The 14,596-nt window shown below is 49.7% G+C and overlaps 6 protein-coding genes across 6 annotated transcripts; 5 read left to right on the top strand and 1 right to left on the bottom strand.

The window, feature by feature from the left end:
- Positions 1-1,174: 1,174 nt before the first annotated feature.
- Positions 1,175-2,276, top strand: LTR64_008272 (uncharacterized protein; the record flags this gene model as incomplete). The annotated part of the gene is made up of 2 exons (XM_064902587.1): positions 1,175-2,201; positions 2,254-2,276. The coding sequence occupies 2 exons, from the start codon at positions 1,175-1,177 to the stop codon at positions 2,274-2,276; spliced, it is 1,050 nt and encodes a 349-aa protein (XP_064751063.1).
- Positions 2,277-2,838: 562 nt separating this feature from the next.
- Positions 2,839-3,338, top strand: ALTA12 (60S acidic ribosomal protein P1; the record flags this gene model as incomplete). The annotated part of the gene is made up of 3 exons (XM_064902588.1): positions 2,839-2,907; positions 2,979-3,056; positions 3,141-3,338. 3 exons carry the CDS (start codon positions 2,839-2,841, stop codon positions 3,336-3,338), a joined length of 345 nt encoding a protein of 114 aa, XP_064751064.1.
- Positions 3,339-4,113: 775 nt separating this feature from the next.
- Positions 4,114-6,030, bottom strand: LTR64_008274 (uncharacterized protein; the record flags this gene model as incomplete). Its single annotated transcript, XM_064902589.1, has 2 exons — positions 4,114-5,849; positions 5,904-6,030. 2 exons carry the CDS (start codon positions 6,028-6,030, stop codon positions 4,114-4,116), a joined length of 1,863 nt encoding a protein of 620 aa, XP_064751065.1.
- Positions 6,031-7,782: 1,752 nt separating this feature from the next.
- On the top strand, positions 7,783-9,114 carry LTR64_008275 (uncharacterized protein; the record flags this gene model as incomplete). The annotated part of the gene is made up of 2 exons (XM_064902590.1): positions 7,783-8,242; positions 8,279-9,114. The coding sequence occupies 2 exons, from the start codon at positions 7,783-7,785 to the stop codon at positions 9,112-9,114; spliced, it is 1,296 nt and encodes a 431-aa protein (XP_064751066.1).
- A 1,191-nt stretch (positions 9,115-10,305) lies between these two features.
- Positions 10,306-11,700, top strand: LTR64_008276 (uncharacterized protein; the record flags this gene model as incomplete). Its single annotated transcript, XM_064902591.1, is given in 2 exon segments — positions 10,306-10,333; positions 10,346-11,700. The coding sequence occupies 2 exon segments, from the start codon at positions 10,306-10,308 to the stop codon at positions 11,698-11,700; spliced, it is 1,383 nt and encodes a 460-aa protein (XP_064751067.1).
- A 739-nt stretch (positions 11,701-12,439) lies between these two features.
- Positions 12,440-13,506, top strand: ERV29 (ER-derived vesicles protein erv29; the record flags this gene model as incomplete). The annotated part of the gene is made up of 4 exons (XM_064902592.1): positions 12,440-12,606; positions 12,656-12,768; positions 12,911-13,314; positions 13,369-13,506. The coding sequence occupies 4 exons, from the start codon at positions 12,440-12,442 to the stop codon at positions 13,504-13,506; spliced, it is 822 nt and encodes a 273-aa protein (XP_064751068.1).
- Between the last annotated feature and the right edge of the window lie 1,090 nt (positions 13,507-14,596).

The raw sequence follows: 14,596 nt of genomic DNA on the forward strand, positions 1-14,596 counted from the left end.
AGCGCTAGATGACCACACTTGCTGCGAAGTAGATATATTGGCCATCTGATGTTTCCACCCTTCCATTGTGCCAAATTTTGCTGGACACAAACAGACAAAAGCTTGCAGATATAAACGCTTGGACATTGACTTTGGCGAATGTCTTAGCACAATTAGCGACAATCATTTTTGGTCCTGTAGTGAATAGCATTCGGTTTTCCTGCTAACAAGTGAGTAGATCGAGCCTAGATTCAGTAAATAGATGACAAAGGCTTTCGCTCACAAGCAGTACCACGTCTAGACGGTCAGTGACGAGGAGATAATGAGGGAAGCAGGTCTGCTATCTTGTGATGGTATCCGACAGGATCAGTCATGCATATTGGCCAAGTCTGGAAGAGCATTGTGGGAACATAGAGTTTTTCTGCCTGTAGCCTGTTCGTACCACACCTTCACTCAGGTCAGCAATTCAAGAACTGTTACCAGTCAAAATGCTTGTCTTTGCTCTGCATCGATGGGCAAACTGAGTAGAGATCGCTTCCTAGCTTGAGATCGCGACTGAGCATTTGGGAGCAGTGAATTACTTATCTCATCACTGAGGTCTGAAGCGGCTGCTCCGTCACACAGCATGTATGACAAGCAGGAGAAGAACGCTTCTTACACCAGCCAGGAATATAGATCGCAAGCGTGCTTCTCTGAAGTTCATCCCGAGCTTGTTCTGAACAGGGCGCTGCTTAGTCCGGACTTGACAGGCAGACAGACTGTTTAGGACACCGTCGATATAGTGTTACCACCCCATCTATCAGTCTAGTTGAAATATGTGTTTTTCACCTTACTTGTACGAAACACTCCTGGGCTGAATGTTGGAAGCCGAGGTCGGTAATGGTGGAGTCTTTATCGATTAGCGGTTAAGACGGGTTTCATTGCAGTAACTCTCGTACCTGGCAGCAAGTTAGATAAGAACGATCCGTTGAGACAGGAGCTGTATATCTCGGCTATTTACACGCATATGTGCTCCTTCGGCAATGTTGGTCTTGAGGCAGTACTTACTACAACAATTTAGCAGGTAGACTCTAATCGGAATCAGGGCAAGAATCCAGATTACTACTTGGTCGCATTACCAGTATTACACGACTAATCTTACTCGTTGGGCGAAATACTCAGATCGTGGTCCACAGTGACCCGAGAACACTTCACAATGACAGCCCTCGCACATAATGGTGACTCGGGCTGGCTGCAACAAGAACCTCCAGCACTACCTCCTGGCTATGATAAACACCATATCGTCTTCCTCGAGGCTGTCCATTTTCCGCTGGCTAAATTGCCCTTTCCATACACAATAGACACGTATTCGAAGACCAAACCTAGCGAGATAGCTGAACGCATCAAGAACGCAACCATAGTCATTGCCAATGTCATAGATGTGAAGCCTTCTGACATGGATAACGCACCACATCTGCAGCTGTTAGCTATACTGGCGACTGGTATGGGTTGGGTTGACAAGGAGTATTGCGCGAAACGAGGAATTACCGTGGTCAACACTCCGGCTGCTAATATCGACGCTGTGTCCGAGCATTTCCTCGCTTTGTATTTCGCAGTACGCAAGAGAACTGGCATCGTCGATGAGATCGTCCACACGAGTGACGATTGGATACAGACAAATAGCTTGACAAAAAGAGTGTGGCCTCTTGGTCCGCCACTAGGTATCAAACAGGAGATACTGGGCATAATTGGGTATGGTGCGCTGGGCAAGAATATCGAGTGTCTGTGCAAGATGCTTGGCTTCAAGGAGATTCTCATCGCTGAAAGAAAAGGTGCCAAAGAGGTTAGAGAGGGACGCACTAGACTTGAGGACGTGCTGTTAAGAAGCACAACTATCTGTGTGGTATGTCCTAGAGCACCTGACACAATCAACCTCATCGACGAAGCAGAACTGGAGAGGATGAAGCCTGAAACAATAGTGATCAATGTAGCAAGAGGTGGGATCGTCAACGAAGCAGCACTCGCTAAAGCGTTGAAGGAGGGATGGATCTTTGGAGCCGCAACAGACGTACTAGACAACGAACCAGGCGGTCCAGGCACTACGCCTCTCCTGCCAGATGTAGAGAATGGCGAAGAGGAAGTCCCGAACATGATCGTCACAACTCATGTCGCCTGGTTCTCAGGAGCCACTATCGAGAATTTGCAGAACATCAATCGTGATGCAATGACGGCATATGTGGAAGGTAGGCTATATGATTCTAAAATCAAACATTGTGTTGCTGTACATGACGGCAGGATCTGGAAAGAGTCGTGAGTAGGTACGAGTACATAGCCTGAGCGAGGGCCGCTTGGCGTGGATCTGAACCACGTCAGCCCAGCAAGCGCAGCCTATCGTTTGACTCATACTGGAGATGGGCTCTACTGCACTGAGGACTGGTGTAATGGATGACTAGGCTGAGTCTTTCCCAAACTTACAGCTACTGCCACAAGTCATGTGTTCAGTAGATGACTGCCTTATCTCCAAATTGGCTCATCATTGGCTCGCAGCCAAGCTGTTAGTCGTGTGAGTCAGATATCCTGCCAACTTGTGAAGAATCGTTGCGACCGGAGCTGATCTGATGCACACAGAAGCAGCATTTAGCTTACTGTGGTGGATGAGTAGATAGTAAGTGAGACCAGTGAGTCGTGATGAGGGCAAGTACTCGTGATACGCCTTTCTTCCTTCGATCTAGCTTGAAGGCTAGCGTGACTGCCAAGATTTCGTCGCTGCCATTTTCGTTCCGCCCACATAGACCGAGTGACTGCGACTACCTACCTCGAGCGCAACCATATTCAATCGCAAGTTCTACTACCTCCCACAGACACTCACAAAAACTCAAAATGTCGACCGCTGAACTTGCTGCCTCCTACGCCGCTCTCATCTTGGCTGATGACGGTGTCGATATCACTGTATGACTACTCAAGAAGATTGGTTTTGGGAGGACATAAGAAGTGCAAGGTGCTAATAATATTGGTAACAGGCCGACAAGTTGAACTCTATCATCAAGGCCGCCGGTGTGCCAGACGTCGAACCTATCTGGGCCACACTCTTTGCCAAGGTTAGTCAAATCCGACGCAGCAGAACTTCTCAGATGCGACATCTTCGCAGACGAAACACAGTACTGACGAGCGATTAACTACAGGCTCTTGAAGGCAAAGATGTCAAGGATATGCTACTGAACGTCGGCTCCGGTGGCGGTGCCGCTCCAGCCGCTGGTGCAGCCAGTGGTGGTGCCGCAGCTGGTGGTGCTGCTGCAGCAGACGAGCCAAAGGAGGAAGAGAAGAAAGAGGAGGAGAAGGAGGAGTCCGACGAAGATATGGGTTTCGGTCTCTTCGATTAAGCGTATCTTCGAACAAGTTATACCACGCCTTGCACGACAAATACCAGACTTCCTTCCACAATCATGGAACCTGTTTCCCAGCTACTTTTCGATACATGGTCTATAAGTGATAGAAAGGAAGAGGCATTTACAACATTCCGAACGATTCCTTGAGAACTTCGGTCCGGGACGAGCTTGTGGCAGGCGAAGACTCACGCGGACACACAAATCTAAAACAAACATTGCCTCGAGATCATGAAGTTCGAGAATGAAATGCCAACCATTTCTGTTACGTTCCTATTTTCTCCCTGCGTCGAAGTTCATGTATCACACGCCACAAATTGAGCCCCTACCACTCGTAAACTCGAATACCGGGATAGCTGACCAGACAGAGCAGCTCCTACTCTCTCTTCCAGACTGCATCGTGATCAACTGAACGTTTTCGCTCCTCTTGTATATCAATATAGAACCTTTTACACCAAGTGAGCGACATCAACGAAGATGGCGCGGTCTGCATTAGAGGTTCAGCCGTCAAAGAATCTGCAGGATTTGGCCCAACTGTACATTGCAAACCATAGCCGAATACCAGGTATTGGTAGGTGGCTGCTGCATGCATGCGGCAGCAAAGCTTTCGACTTGTTAGTAAAGTTGTAGCAACCGCCAAGGATCACAGTTCGTATAACATCGTGAAGACCGAAGACAAGGTTGGGGTTTCCAATAAGTCACTATATATCCATGCGCTCAAACCCTTGAAACATGTCCATTGAAGTTGATTCTATCTGCTCCGGAACGAACGCTATACAAACTCACTGTCCTCGCTCGAGCACTGTGTGCTGGTGGTCTCGAGATCAAAGGGATTCTGGTCTGCCAAGAACTCGTATTCCGCTGTACAGTACTTCTTCTTCAGCTTGTCCAGCCATTCGTCCACGTCTATCCCCTCAACGACTTCGGGTGACTCAAGCATTGCTGAAACTCTCGAACCTGCGTCAAAGAATCCGTGCCCGCGGCAATACCACATAGTTCTCGTCGTGGTTACATACCCAGACATACATGCATCGCATAACTCAACGCCCTTGCATAGGCGGCACATGTAGAGGCCTGTAGCGAGAGTGATGTCGCAATCACAGCTGTCACATTCTACACCTGCAAAAGCCAAAGGTATACGACCTTCGACCTCAAGTGCTCCGAAAATAGCGATCTGAGCGTTCGCATCGTCCTTGACCCTAATCAGCGCTTTAGCAAGGTGTAGCATCAGCCCTTGGGGTAATATTTGTGGTTGATCTTCCCTACGCCTCCACATAGCCAAAAGCTGTATCAGACGAGCAAGCTTAAACGCCGCAGCTCGAGTTTGCTTCCCCTCAGCCAAACTCACGCTCTCCTCCTCCAGAATTTCCGCAAATTCGTTAATCTTGTCTCGCGAAAAGAGGGGAAGCCATTCGAGCCTGCAATGTAAGATAAAGTCCGCGTGCATCTTCGCCGCTTCGCTCAGCCTACCTTGACCACGATACAATCTACCAAGCGCACCAAGTGTCTCGAGAGCAAAGATCTCGTCCATTGCGCACGCTTTCTCACAGCCCTCAAGCGCTTGTAGATACACACTTCCTGCCTCCTCAAGCCTGCCTCTGGCCTCGTATGTCTCGCCGAGCGTATAAAGTACCCTGAGGGTCGAGTCGTGATACGCCCCCAACTCTTTCTTGTAGCCTTCAAGCACTCGTAGGTATGCATGTTCCGCCTTGTCGAGCTCACCGCAAGAAGTATATACACAGCCGAGTTGGTGCACAGCGTTGATGGTCGAGATATGTTCAGCCCCAAGTGCTTTCTCGAAGCTAGCTAATATTCGCAAACACATCTGCTCCGCTTCAGGGTGCCTACAGTACCACAACCATTTAGTATTTGTGAGAACGGTCTCTGCACGCTCTGGTAAGAAATCGTCAAGCTCGTGGCACGCCAGGAAACGTGGGTGAGCCAATCGTATAGCGTGCGGTGCGGTGTCAAGGGAGCTGTAGTATGTTGTAACAGAGTCATAGGCGTGAAAGTACGATTGAGGATCTATCGTCCGATTTAGCTGTCCCAGCGTCCAATCATGCACACAGTTGTGTAGTGTATATGATTCGGTCGCCTGCTGTACTTCTACTAGGCAGTAATCTACTAACCTTCCCATCACGCTCGCGAAGCTTATCTCGTTGTAGAGGCACTTCTGGAGCCACCGGGGCGAAGCGTCCGACAGCCCTGCGTGCAAAAGTTCGTACCACACCTCCTGGTTATCGAAGTAAGCCAAAAATTTCAACATCTGAGCCGCTTCGGCATCTTCCGCTTCTAGTCGGATGTACGTCAGGTTCCAAGTCGTATACAATGTTCGATCCTTGTACTCTGGTAGTTTGACATCGCGACCGGGGTCGATCTGCCATCGCTGTTCGTAAGCGTCCAGATACTGCTGGAACGTGATATTCCTGTTACGTATATAGGCAGCCGCCGAGGCCAAAGCTAGTGGTAATCCTCCCAATCGAATTGCTAGCCGTTGAGCACCTGAGTCTGCTCGCAGGTCAATATTACGAATTAGTGGTCAAGAGGGTTTGTTGGACTTACCCTCCTTCACGTTCTTACGTCCAGATCGTGCCTGCAAAATATCTAGGCTATCGCTCGATTCAGTGAGGTGATGTACACGCACTTGATGGCCTACCACAGGTTCAGGCAGGCGAGTGGTGATAATCATTGACCCACGCCCAATGCTCGGGCAGAAACCACCTACGTCGTAGAGGTCAGGGTCGTCGTAGTTGTCAAAAATCAACAGCCAAGTCGTGTTTTCAGGATGAGAAAGCCACCCACGAAAACGAGCTAGTATCTGCTCGTCGTTGAGCTTTTCCAGGTCTTCAGCAGCGACAATCGCCGAGCTTATTGACCGGATGCTCGCGGACAGAGTGGACTTCGAGGTTGCATTGAGCCAGATGACTGATGCATAGGTTTGCTTATGACGTCGAGCCTAGGCAATGGCGAGCTGTGTCTTTCCGACTCCACCTATGCCTCCAAGTACGACCCGTTTTGGTTCAGCGCATGCATCGTCGGACTGAAGTATATTATCGATTGCTTCGATCTCTGCAATCCGGCCCACAAAGTCGTCGGGCTTGATGACTGGCGCGGAACCAAAGCACAAGCCAAGTGGATTGAGCTTGAGTGGTTTTGGGTATTCGATATTATACACATTTCCAAGTACAAGGCTGGACCGATCACAGGCCGTGAAGTTATGGTAGATATGGCCGTGGCTAGATGACATCGGTAAGTCCAATACAACTTATAGAGTGGTCAGCTCTCTGATGACGCATTTGGCCGTGCTAGTATGCTTCACACTCAGTATTAGAAAGGCGACGTGTTCGTGGACCGTAAAAAGCACAATCTCGACGTCGTCTCTCCTTTCTCAAAACCCTTTGAGACGTCGTCAGCCCGCCGCAGCTAGGAGTACCATAGAGAACTGGTTGGCAGCAAGCTCGATCGAACAATCGTAATCCGAGTCGTCGTCCCTTGAAGGAATACTCGAAGTGCGATCACTACTTCCGGTAGGAGCCAATCAACATGTGCCCGCTGTTCAGTGTTTGTAAGAACGCCAGGAGTGTCGAATAACGGGGAGGCAAGTACGTGAATTCGAGTGATCATTCCCACGTATAGGTCAGTCAGTGAGGTAACGGCTGTCGTTAATTCGAGAATGCGAATTAAGTCGCTTTGACGAGCCACATCACCGTCGAACGTTGCACCCTCTGTGATCACTGATAAGTGGATAAACAGTAGAGGATAGGCCTGCCCACATTCGAGACGCGAAGGCATCCCAGGGCGATGTCCATGGTCAGGCTGATTGACATGTGGGTCGCGGTGACCACAGCCCAGCCGCGAGATATTGCATTTTCGACCAATGACACAGGATATGTAGTGGTAGATAATGAACATGTTACAGTATACGGTTAGAGGCTTAGAAGTATGTACGGATGGGCAGGAGAACCAACGACACGGCACTAATGAGTGCCGTGCCCGCCCGAAGTAGCATGTCATCGTGCCCCTCATCGCTTCTATTTTCCCGACACGCCAACTTCTGCTTCGATTCCATTGTGCTTCCTTTCACAGCTTTCCGCTTCAATTCTTGCATATTGCACGCTGTCGACCTTGGACATTTTTGCTCGTCGGAAGCGTCGGCTCAAGTACGCAGGCAGACTGTGTACTGGCGGAGAGTATGGCTCGACGCAAAAGCTGTACACTCGACCGTCCAGCGAGTCTACAGCACCGACATTACTCGCTGTACTCGTGAGGCGCTGTGACAACGCTGAACCTTCCTCGAAGCACGATTCCTACCTTTTCAAACTAGCATAATAGAGATACGAGCGAGCCTGAATCAGGACAATTGACATCGCGAATTGCTAGAATTGGTCTTCAGTCATAGAGCTTGGATTTTGGAGTACACTAACCTGGCCGTGTTGCGAGCATGGTTTTCCTTGCAGAGAGCTGGTTCTGGAGAGGCACACAATCTGCTATATTCTATTATGCATCTTGCACACCATGGGCTGAGTACAAACACAAAAAGAAAAGGCGGCGAGAGGCAGAGAAAGCACGGAAAGATAGAGACGACAACATTGTCTATACACAGCCTGGAGTAGTTAGACAGCCGGCGCCTTTTCAGACGAACGAGGAGTGGGCGCAAGAGATTGTGAGAGGTCCTGGTCCACCCAAAGGCTGGAAGCGTGATCCGCTCTATTACAAGTATGTTCGTCAGCTGAAGGATGACATTAACAGAGACGCTACGACAACGCGACCTCGTAACGAAACTGTTAGCTCGACAGCCTCTCCTGTCAAAAGCGACTGGACGGCCTCAACTGATGCTTCAACCACAGTCGTCTCGCTCCAAAGGCCACCTGATATTTACATCGCTAAAGACACTACACATGGTCAGCTACTTGCGACTGAGTCAGAAAGATCTGCAGGACTTCTGCAGCCGTACACAACAACTTTGGGATATGGGGGAGCGGACGGCAGTCTCGACACGTTTTCCGAGTTCTTCTCCACAGCAGTCGATAGCAGGCCGAGTGTCTCACCTGATGCATCCCGCGACTTGTTTGTTCCTCCATCTCGAGGTACTGACACTACAGGCGTCAGGAGAGCTTCCTTTGAATCAGAACTTTCGGAGGAGCGCGAGATCAAAGCACCTAGACCGTCGATGGAAAGACGACTCTCAAGCGCTGTAGATGGGCTAAAAGGCGCGATGCGATCGGCTTTGCATTCAGATCGGTGGAACTGGATACGATATGAAAGGGATGACGAGATTCTATCTGGACTAAACGAGAAAGTGAAAGAGATGTGGGGCAGTATGAGGGAACGTGTTGTATCGTATGGCGAAGACGCACAGCTCAAGCTTAGACAGGCTGACACACAAGACTCAGCCGAGATGGAGGCCAAAAGATGGCAACGAGGCAAGCATCCAGCCATCAATGAGATGCATCCACCAGTCGTGTCCCAGTTGCCCTTCTCACGAGATGAGGCCAGGTGGATGTTACTGCCTCCGGCATCTGCAAATGTGATGATGGGAAGAGTACGGCCTGATCCTGTCAAGGACATCCAGAGGGAACCATTGTGTATTATTGGGAGGTCACCTCCCGTGGCTCAACGCATGCCTAGCATTGGATCACAGTCCGCCAGTTCGGAAGAGGAGCAGGACCCAGCTTCAGATTCAGATGACCACGAGTGGATGCACGGCTGGACTCACATCCAAAGACCACAGCTGCCACACCTTTGGAGACAGAGAGCATCATACATGCTTTAGTTGGGAAGCACACACATATTGATAGAGGGAGCAAAAGACGGCGGTTTAGAACTGAGGAAGATTGAGGAAAGATGAGATGGAATACACTGCAGGTTTACGAGTGCTCCTGATAACTAGTAGGCTATCAGTCTAACGAGCTTCCCTGGAGCGGTTGTAAAGGTCGAGCTGCTCCTGTTGTCTGCCTCATTGACATTGGGTTGAGCCCCCCTGCAAAGGTTGAGTGTTCCTAGTACTTATTAAAAGTGCTAGTCGAACCCCCTGATATGGGTTGAAGGCTCCCCAATGTCTTCACGGCGATACCAGTCTGAGCTTTCCTTGTAGCAGCAGTCGAATTGTCTCACAACCCTCGACCCCTCAATTGTAGTACAAGTTCAGTTCCTAGTTTTATCATTGACCAGCGACCATAATCATGGCTAATCTATCACAGACCTGGCTTGCTGGGCAAACTTGTAACTTGACTGCCCAGGTTCTTGGCGTGATCCTAGGGGATATCTATTAGATCAGGATCGAAATGGTCGAAATTAGAGTGTAGATCGACCGTTGTGGCACCCAAGACGTGGGAAGGCAGTGCCTAGCGTGCTACGTATGCAATGCTTGCCAACCCCAACAAATCACAATGTAAATAAACAGCTTGAAGACGTCCGTTGTTCGCAGTGAATATTACATTCACTTCATCACGTTTGCCACAACACTTCACGTGCCGCCTTTTCCGTCAAGGTCAATGCGTTGATAGGGTCCGCGTGGTGTACCCTGGTGACACGTTCGCCTGAACGAAACGGACATAGCTGGAGCGTGCTGGGGTATCACCACCGGGGCGTTGTAACTGATCCCTGCCTTTTACTCCTGCAAGATTCCACTTGATTCACAGATCGAATACCATTCTGAGACGAAGCACGAGACACGCTGGATTTGCTTCTATTGTCCGACGTCACTCCTATTTCACAATTGTTCCTAAATACTCCAGAGCTTTGCAGTTCCTTGATAGGAGAATCTAGGACCTGCATCTGCAGAAGCCTCCAGTCCGGACGACCACTCTTGCCCTACTTCTCTGCTACCCGGAACCTGTCGAGCACCAGTAGAATTGAGCTATTCTTCGGCTCTATCTAGGGGACTGCAGCTTGCTGGATTCGACGTTGCAAGGGAGAACAACCACTGTCCCTGCACATCTTGGCTGGGAATCGGCAATCCATCATGCAGTACTTTACGATCGTCTCGTACGGTATGCTTGCAGTCGCTATCGGTGCTGGCACGTACGTATACCGACCCGACCTCATTCAAAAGCTCTTGCCAGTCGCACCAGTCGCAGTTACTGAGCCTGTCGCTGCAGAAAAGACAACGAGTAAGAAGCAGAAGTTGAAGAAGGCGACAAGTGATAGGAATGCAGGCAGTGCGAATAGCAATATGACCGAGAAGAGCTCAGAAGATTCGAGGACCAGTAAGAAGAGGAAGATAGTGGGTCCGGTAGGCAATACGGTTACTGCGGTCGCAGTCGATGGGACCAAGAAAGAGCTACCTCGAGACACAGAACATGATCTGGACGACAAAGATTTTGCTCGACAGCTAGCCCAAGCACAAGCCGGCACCAACCTGCAGGCCAAGCCGCAGCAAAAGAATGCTGCACCTACACGATCGGCAGCATCGCTACAGGCAGCCCCTGCGCACGATCGAGTCAGCAACGTTGAGGGACCACCATCCACTAGCCAAGACAAAAACGATGGCTGGGCTTCTGTTGAGTCATCTCGACCAAAGGCGAGTTCCGGAAAGGACGTCTCAGACATGCTTGAGCCAGTTGCAGCTGGCCCAGCGACCCTTCGATTAACTAACGTTTCGAGTGAAGCCAAGAAGCCGAAACCACAGACGAAGAAGGAGGAGCCGGCCCTCACAAAGAAACAGCGTCAGCGAGAGGCTCGAAAAGAAGAGACGAAGCGACTACAAGCTGAAGCCAATGCCATGGGAGATAAGTTGAAGAGGGAGCAAATGCAACGTGCTCGAATGGCCGAGGGCACCTCCAATCAGACCAAAGCCAACAATTTCGCCGCAACAGCAGCACGAAACATATGGCAAAACCGAACATCTACTGGCACAAACGAGCCAACCCAAGCGACAGGGGCTCAGCTTCTCGATACATTCGAGCCTACGACTGAGACCAGAGCATCTGTGCAAACTCAGCCCATGGAGAACATCGTCAATGGCTCGACTAGCAGCGCAAACGTTAATGCTATCAAGTCGGAAGTTGGTGAGCAAACCACAAATGCATTGGCAGCTTCTGGGCGCGAGAACGGTGCTTTCACCGAGCAATCCTCTCTGTCTGAAGAAGAGCAATTGCAGCGTATCCGAGAGCAGGAGCAGGAGGATGCCTGGGAGGCTGTCTCGACCAAGAAATCGAAGAAGAAGGGGAGAAAAGAGGTAGAAGCGAGCAGTGATACCAGTCCTCCCAGCTCAAGAGCTGCCTCGATCGCTCCCACCAAGCAGCTGAACGCCACCAAGTCCAACGGTGCAGTGAAGCCTAAGGAGAGCGTAAACCGTTTCGCGACAATGGAGGTTGTCGATGTTGGTGGTCTCAGGGAGGACGAATGGCAAGCTTGATTACCATTTCTCGGATCAGTCAAGGAAGTTTCGCAAGCCAACTACAAAGGCATGATGGCAGGCATGGCAGGTTTGGAGTTTCCTGGGCTTAAGGCAGGCAGGACCATCTTCCAGGCGAGCTATCCGTTCCTCACCCTGCAGGTATGACACAGCGAAGGAAGCCGTGTACTGTACTGTTAGTTTCGTTGTTCAAGCTTGACAGTCCAAGGTCAACTGTACCATTAGACTGTACTGTATTACCTTCATAGAACCCAAGAATTTTAGGTGGCTCACAGCGAGCAGTAAGAAAGGCTGTTGATGTGCCAATTATCCTAATTCCGCATGACCTCAGCGTGAGCATTCCAGACAATGCACAGTTTCTCCTAAGCTCAGAAAATAGGGGTTGTGCATGTCCCATGCAGCCTGAATGCAGGTCAATTTAGTGGGTCGACAGCTGCGCGGATAGAGCGCGCACAACCAATGAATTCAAGATATTTCTGAAGTGAGGATCTGTGTGGTGTACCACTCCGAACAGCCAAAACCGTGTCCTTAAACAACCACAATTTCTTCGCCAAATCGTTCTCTGTTGGAATTACGTCTTCTTGTTATTCCTGTTTCTGGCTGCGACATTGATCACCTACCACCCCCTCTGAATGTCGCACTGAACAGCATCTGCTTCGGCCAGTAACAACCCAAACCCAGCCCTCACGTCCGACCCTTCCTCCGCGCACGATCTTACACACTACACTATACAACGAATATGACTCAAATCAGAGGTACTGCAGGGTACAACCTGGGCATGAACAATCAATTTGGGGGCTCAAGAAGTGACAATGCGACGAACGACCCTAGTCCCCTTGATCAGATCAGACAGCAGACGAGCAAGATTGAGGATTTCTTGAACACAATTGGAGAGCCACTAAGACCGTGAGTGAGCTCTGCGTCTGAAGCGAAGGGAAATCCTGACAGAGAACAGATATCTCCCAGCGATAGGACGCTTCCTTATTGTGGTAACGTTCATTGAAGATGCACTTCGAATTATTACACAATGGAACGACCAGCTACTCTATCTCAAGGATTTCAGGCACAGTAAGCCATGTATCAGCTGAGAGTGCATTGGATTCACTGACGATATCTCCAGTACCCTGGGGCGTAACCCATACCTTCCTGATTTTCAACGTGATAACCATGTCAACATGTTCAGTACTGGTAATTATGCGCCGTTACTCAGAATATGCCGTGGTTGGCCTGCTCGCAGTCGTCGTAATTCAGGCTCTCGGATATGGCCTCATCTTTGACCTAAACTTCTTCCTGCGAAATCTGTCAGTCATGGGTGGCCTCCTGATGGTGCTCGGCGATTCTGCCGTCAAGAAGAGCAGAGCGTTTGCAGGACTACCAAGCATAGATGAGAAGGACAAGAAGATGTATATCCAGTTGGCTGGACGAATTCTGCTGATCTTCCTATTCATCGGATTTGTTTTCGCGGGCGAGTGGGGTCTGGGTAGAGTCGTGGTCAGTCTTTTTGGCCTCGTTGCTTGTGTCATGGTCGTGGTTGGCTTCAAGGCGAAGTTGAGTGCGGTCCTGTTGGTTGTTCTGTTGAGTGTTTTCAACATTTTGGTCAACAACTTCTGGACGGTGAGTAACAATTGCTTGACATGATGGTGTCCCCAGGATACTAATTCTAAACAGCTGCACCCTCATCATCCACACAAAGATTTCGCCAAATACGACTTCTTCCAGATTCTATCCATCGTCGGCGGATTGTTGCTGCTGGTCAATATGGGTCCAGGTCAAATCAGCGTGGACGAAAAGAAAAAAGTTTACTAGAGGTCTACGTCGTCAGAACAAGATCGTATTGAATATGTATGATTTCCAGCCTACGATTTGGATGAGGACATGAGAATCAACTTTTACTATACACACGAATTGTGACAGAAAATCAAACTACAATGAGCCACATGAGGGCTTGGCAATCATACCTCGAAGACTGATCAGTTGAACTCAATCTTTGGAGCACTTGCCGAGCTCCTTGTCAACGACAAAGTGGCATGCTTTTTATGTAGGAGTGCCAATTTCGAAATGTCCCAAGCAGTCATGTCCGCGAATGAAGCCATCGAACTGGAGCCTCCAAGGAAGTATTCATTACTGGATTTCGGTGTGGTCGTCCGCCACGTTTCCCAAAGAGCCAAGCGTATCTTGGATGCTTGACATGCTGTGCGACGGCTGGGAGCGACTTGCAGCGTCGGAACCAATCAGATTGTGACCACTCTCTACGCCTGCAGAATCGAGTAATGTAGTACATCGCCTAGACCATAGAAGACGCAGGAACCGCTTACATTAGACGCAACAACTCCAACTAGAAGGCGCTCGATTGATAGCTTTCAGCCTATGCCTGTCGTCAACAAATTGGTACGAATGATGTCGACGCGAACAGTAGCGGTGTCGCAACAGATATATTGTTCTCCTCCGGTCGTCTATGTCACATCCGGGCACTGAAAAAGGTACTTGCTAGGAATTTGAGTCACACCCTCACATCGTTCCTTCCTTGCTTCGTAGAGGTGCAATCTCATTATTTGGTCGCTCCTGCCTCGTTCAGACGATCATAGGACAGCAAGAAGGTCCCTCGCATCCTCCTCCGTCATCGGCTTTTTTGACCCTACCGCCGCATTACGCCGGTTCCAACTTCCATGTTTGCCTAATTGACGCGACTTCGACACGGCTGAGGAGAGTGTGATAGACAAAAGCATTGATAGGTGAAGTGTTAGAACTGCCAGGTATATGTTTTAGTCGTTGCCGTCCTGATTATAGCGCGTCATCCTACGATAATCACACGATCCTAGCTAAGGACATCCGAAGTCGCTTCAACCATCACGAGTAGAGGACCAGACCTCCTCCAGGCAAGTCGACGACTACGCTA

The sequence above is a fragment of the Lithohypha guttulata genome (assembly GCF_036872675.1).
Source record: "Lithohypha guttulata strain CCFEE 5908 chromosome Unknown scaffold_8, whole genome shotgun sequence".
Taxonomy (NCBI): domain Eukaryota; kingdom Fungi; phylum Ascomycota; class Eurotiomycetes; order Chaetothyriales; family Trichomeriaceae; genus Lithohypha; species Lithohypha guttulata.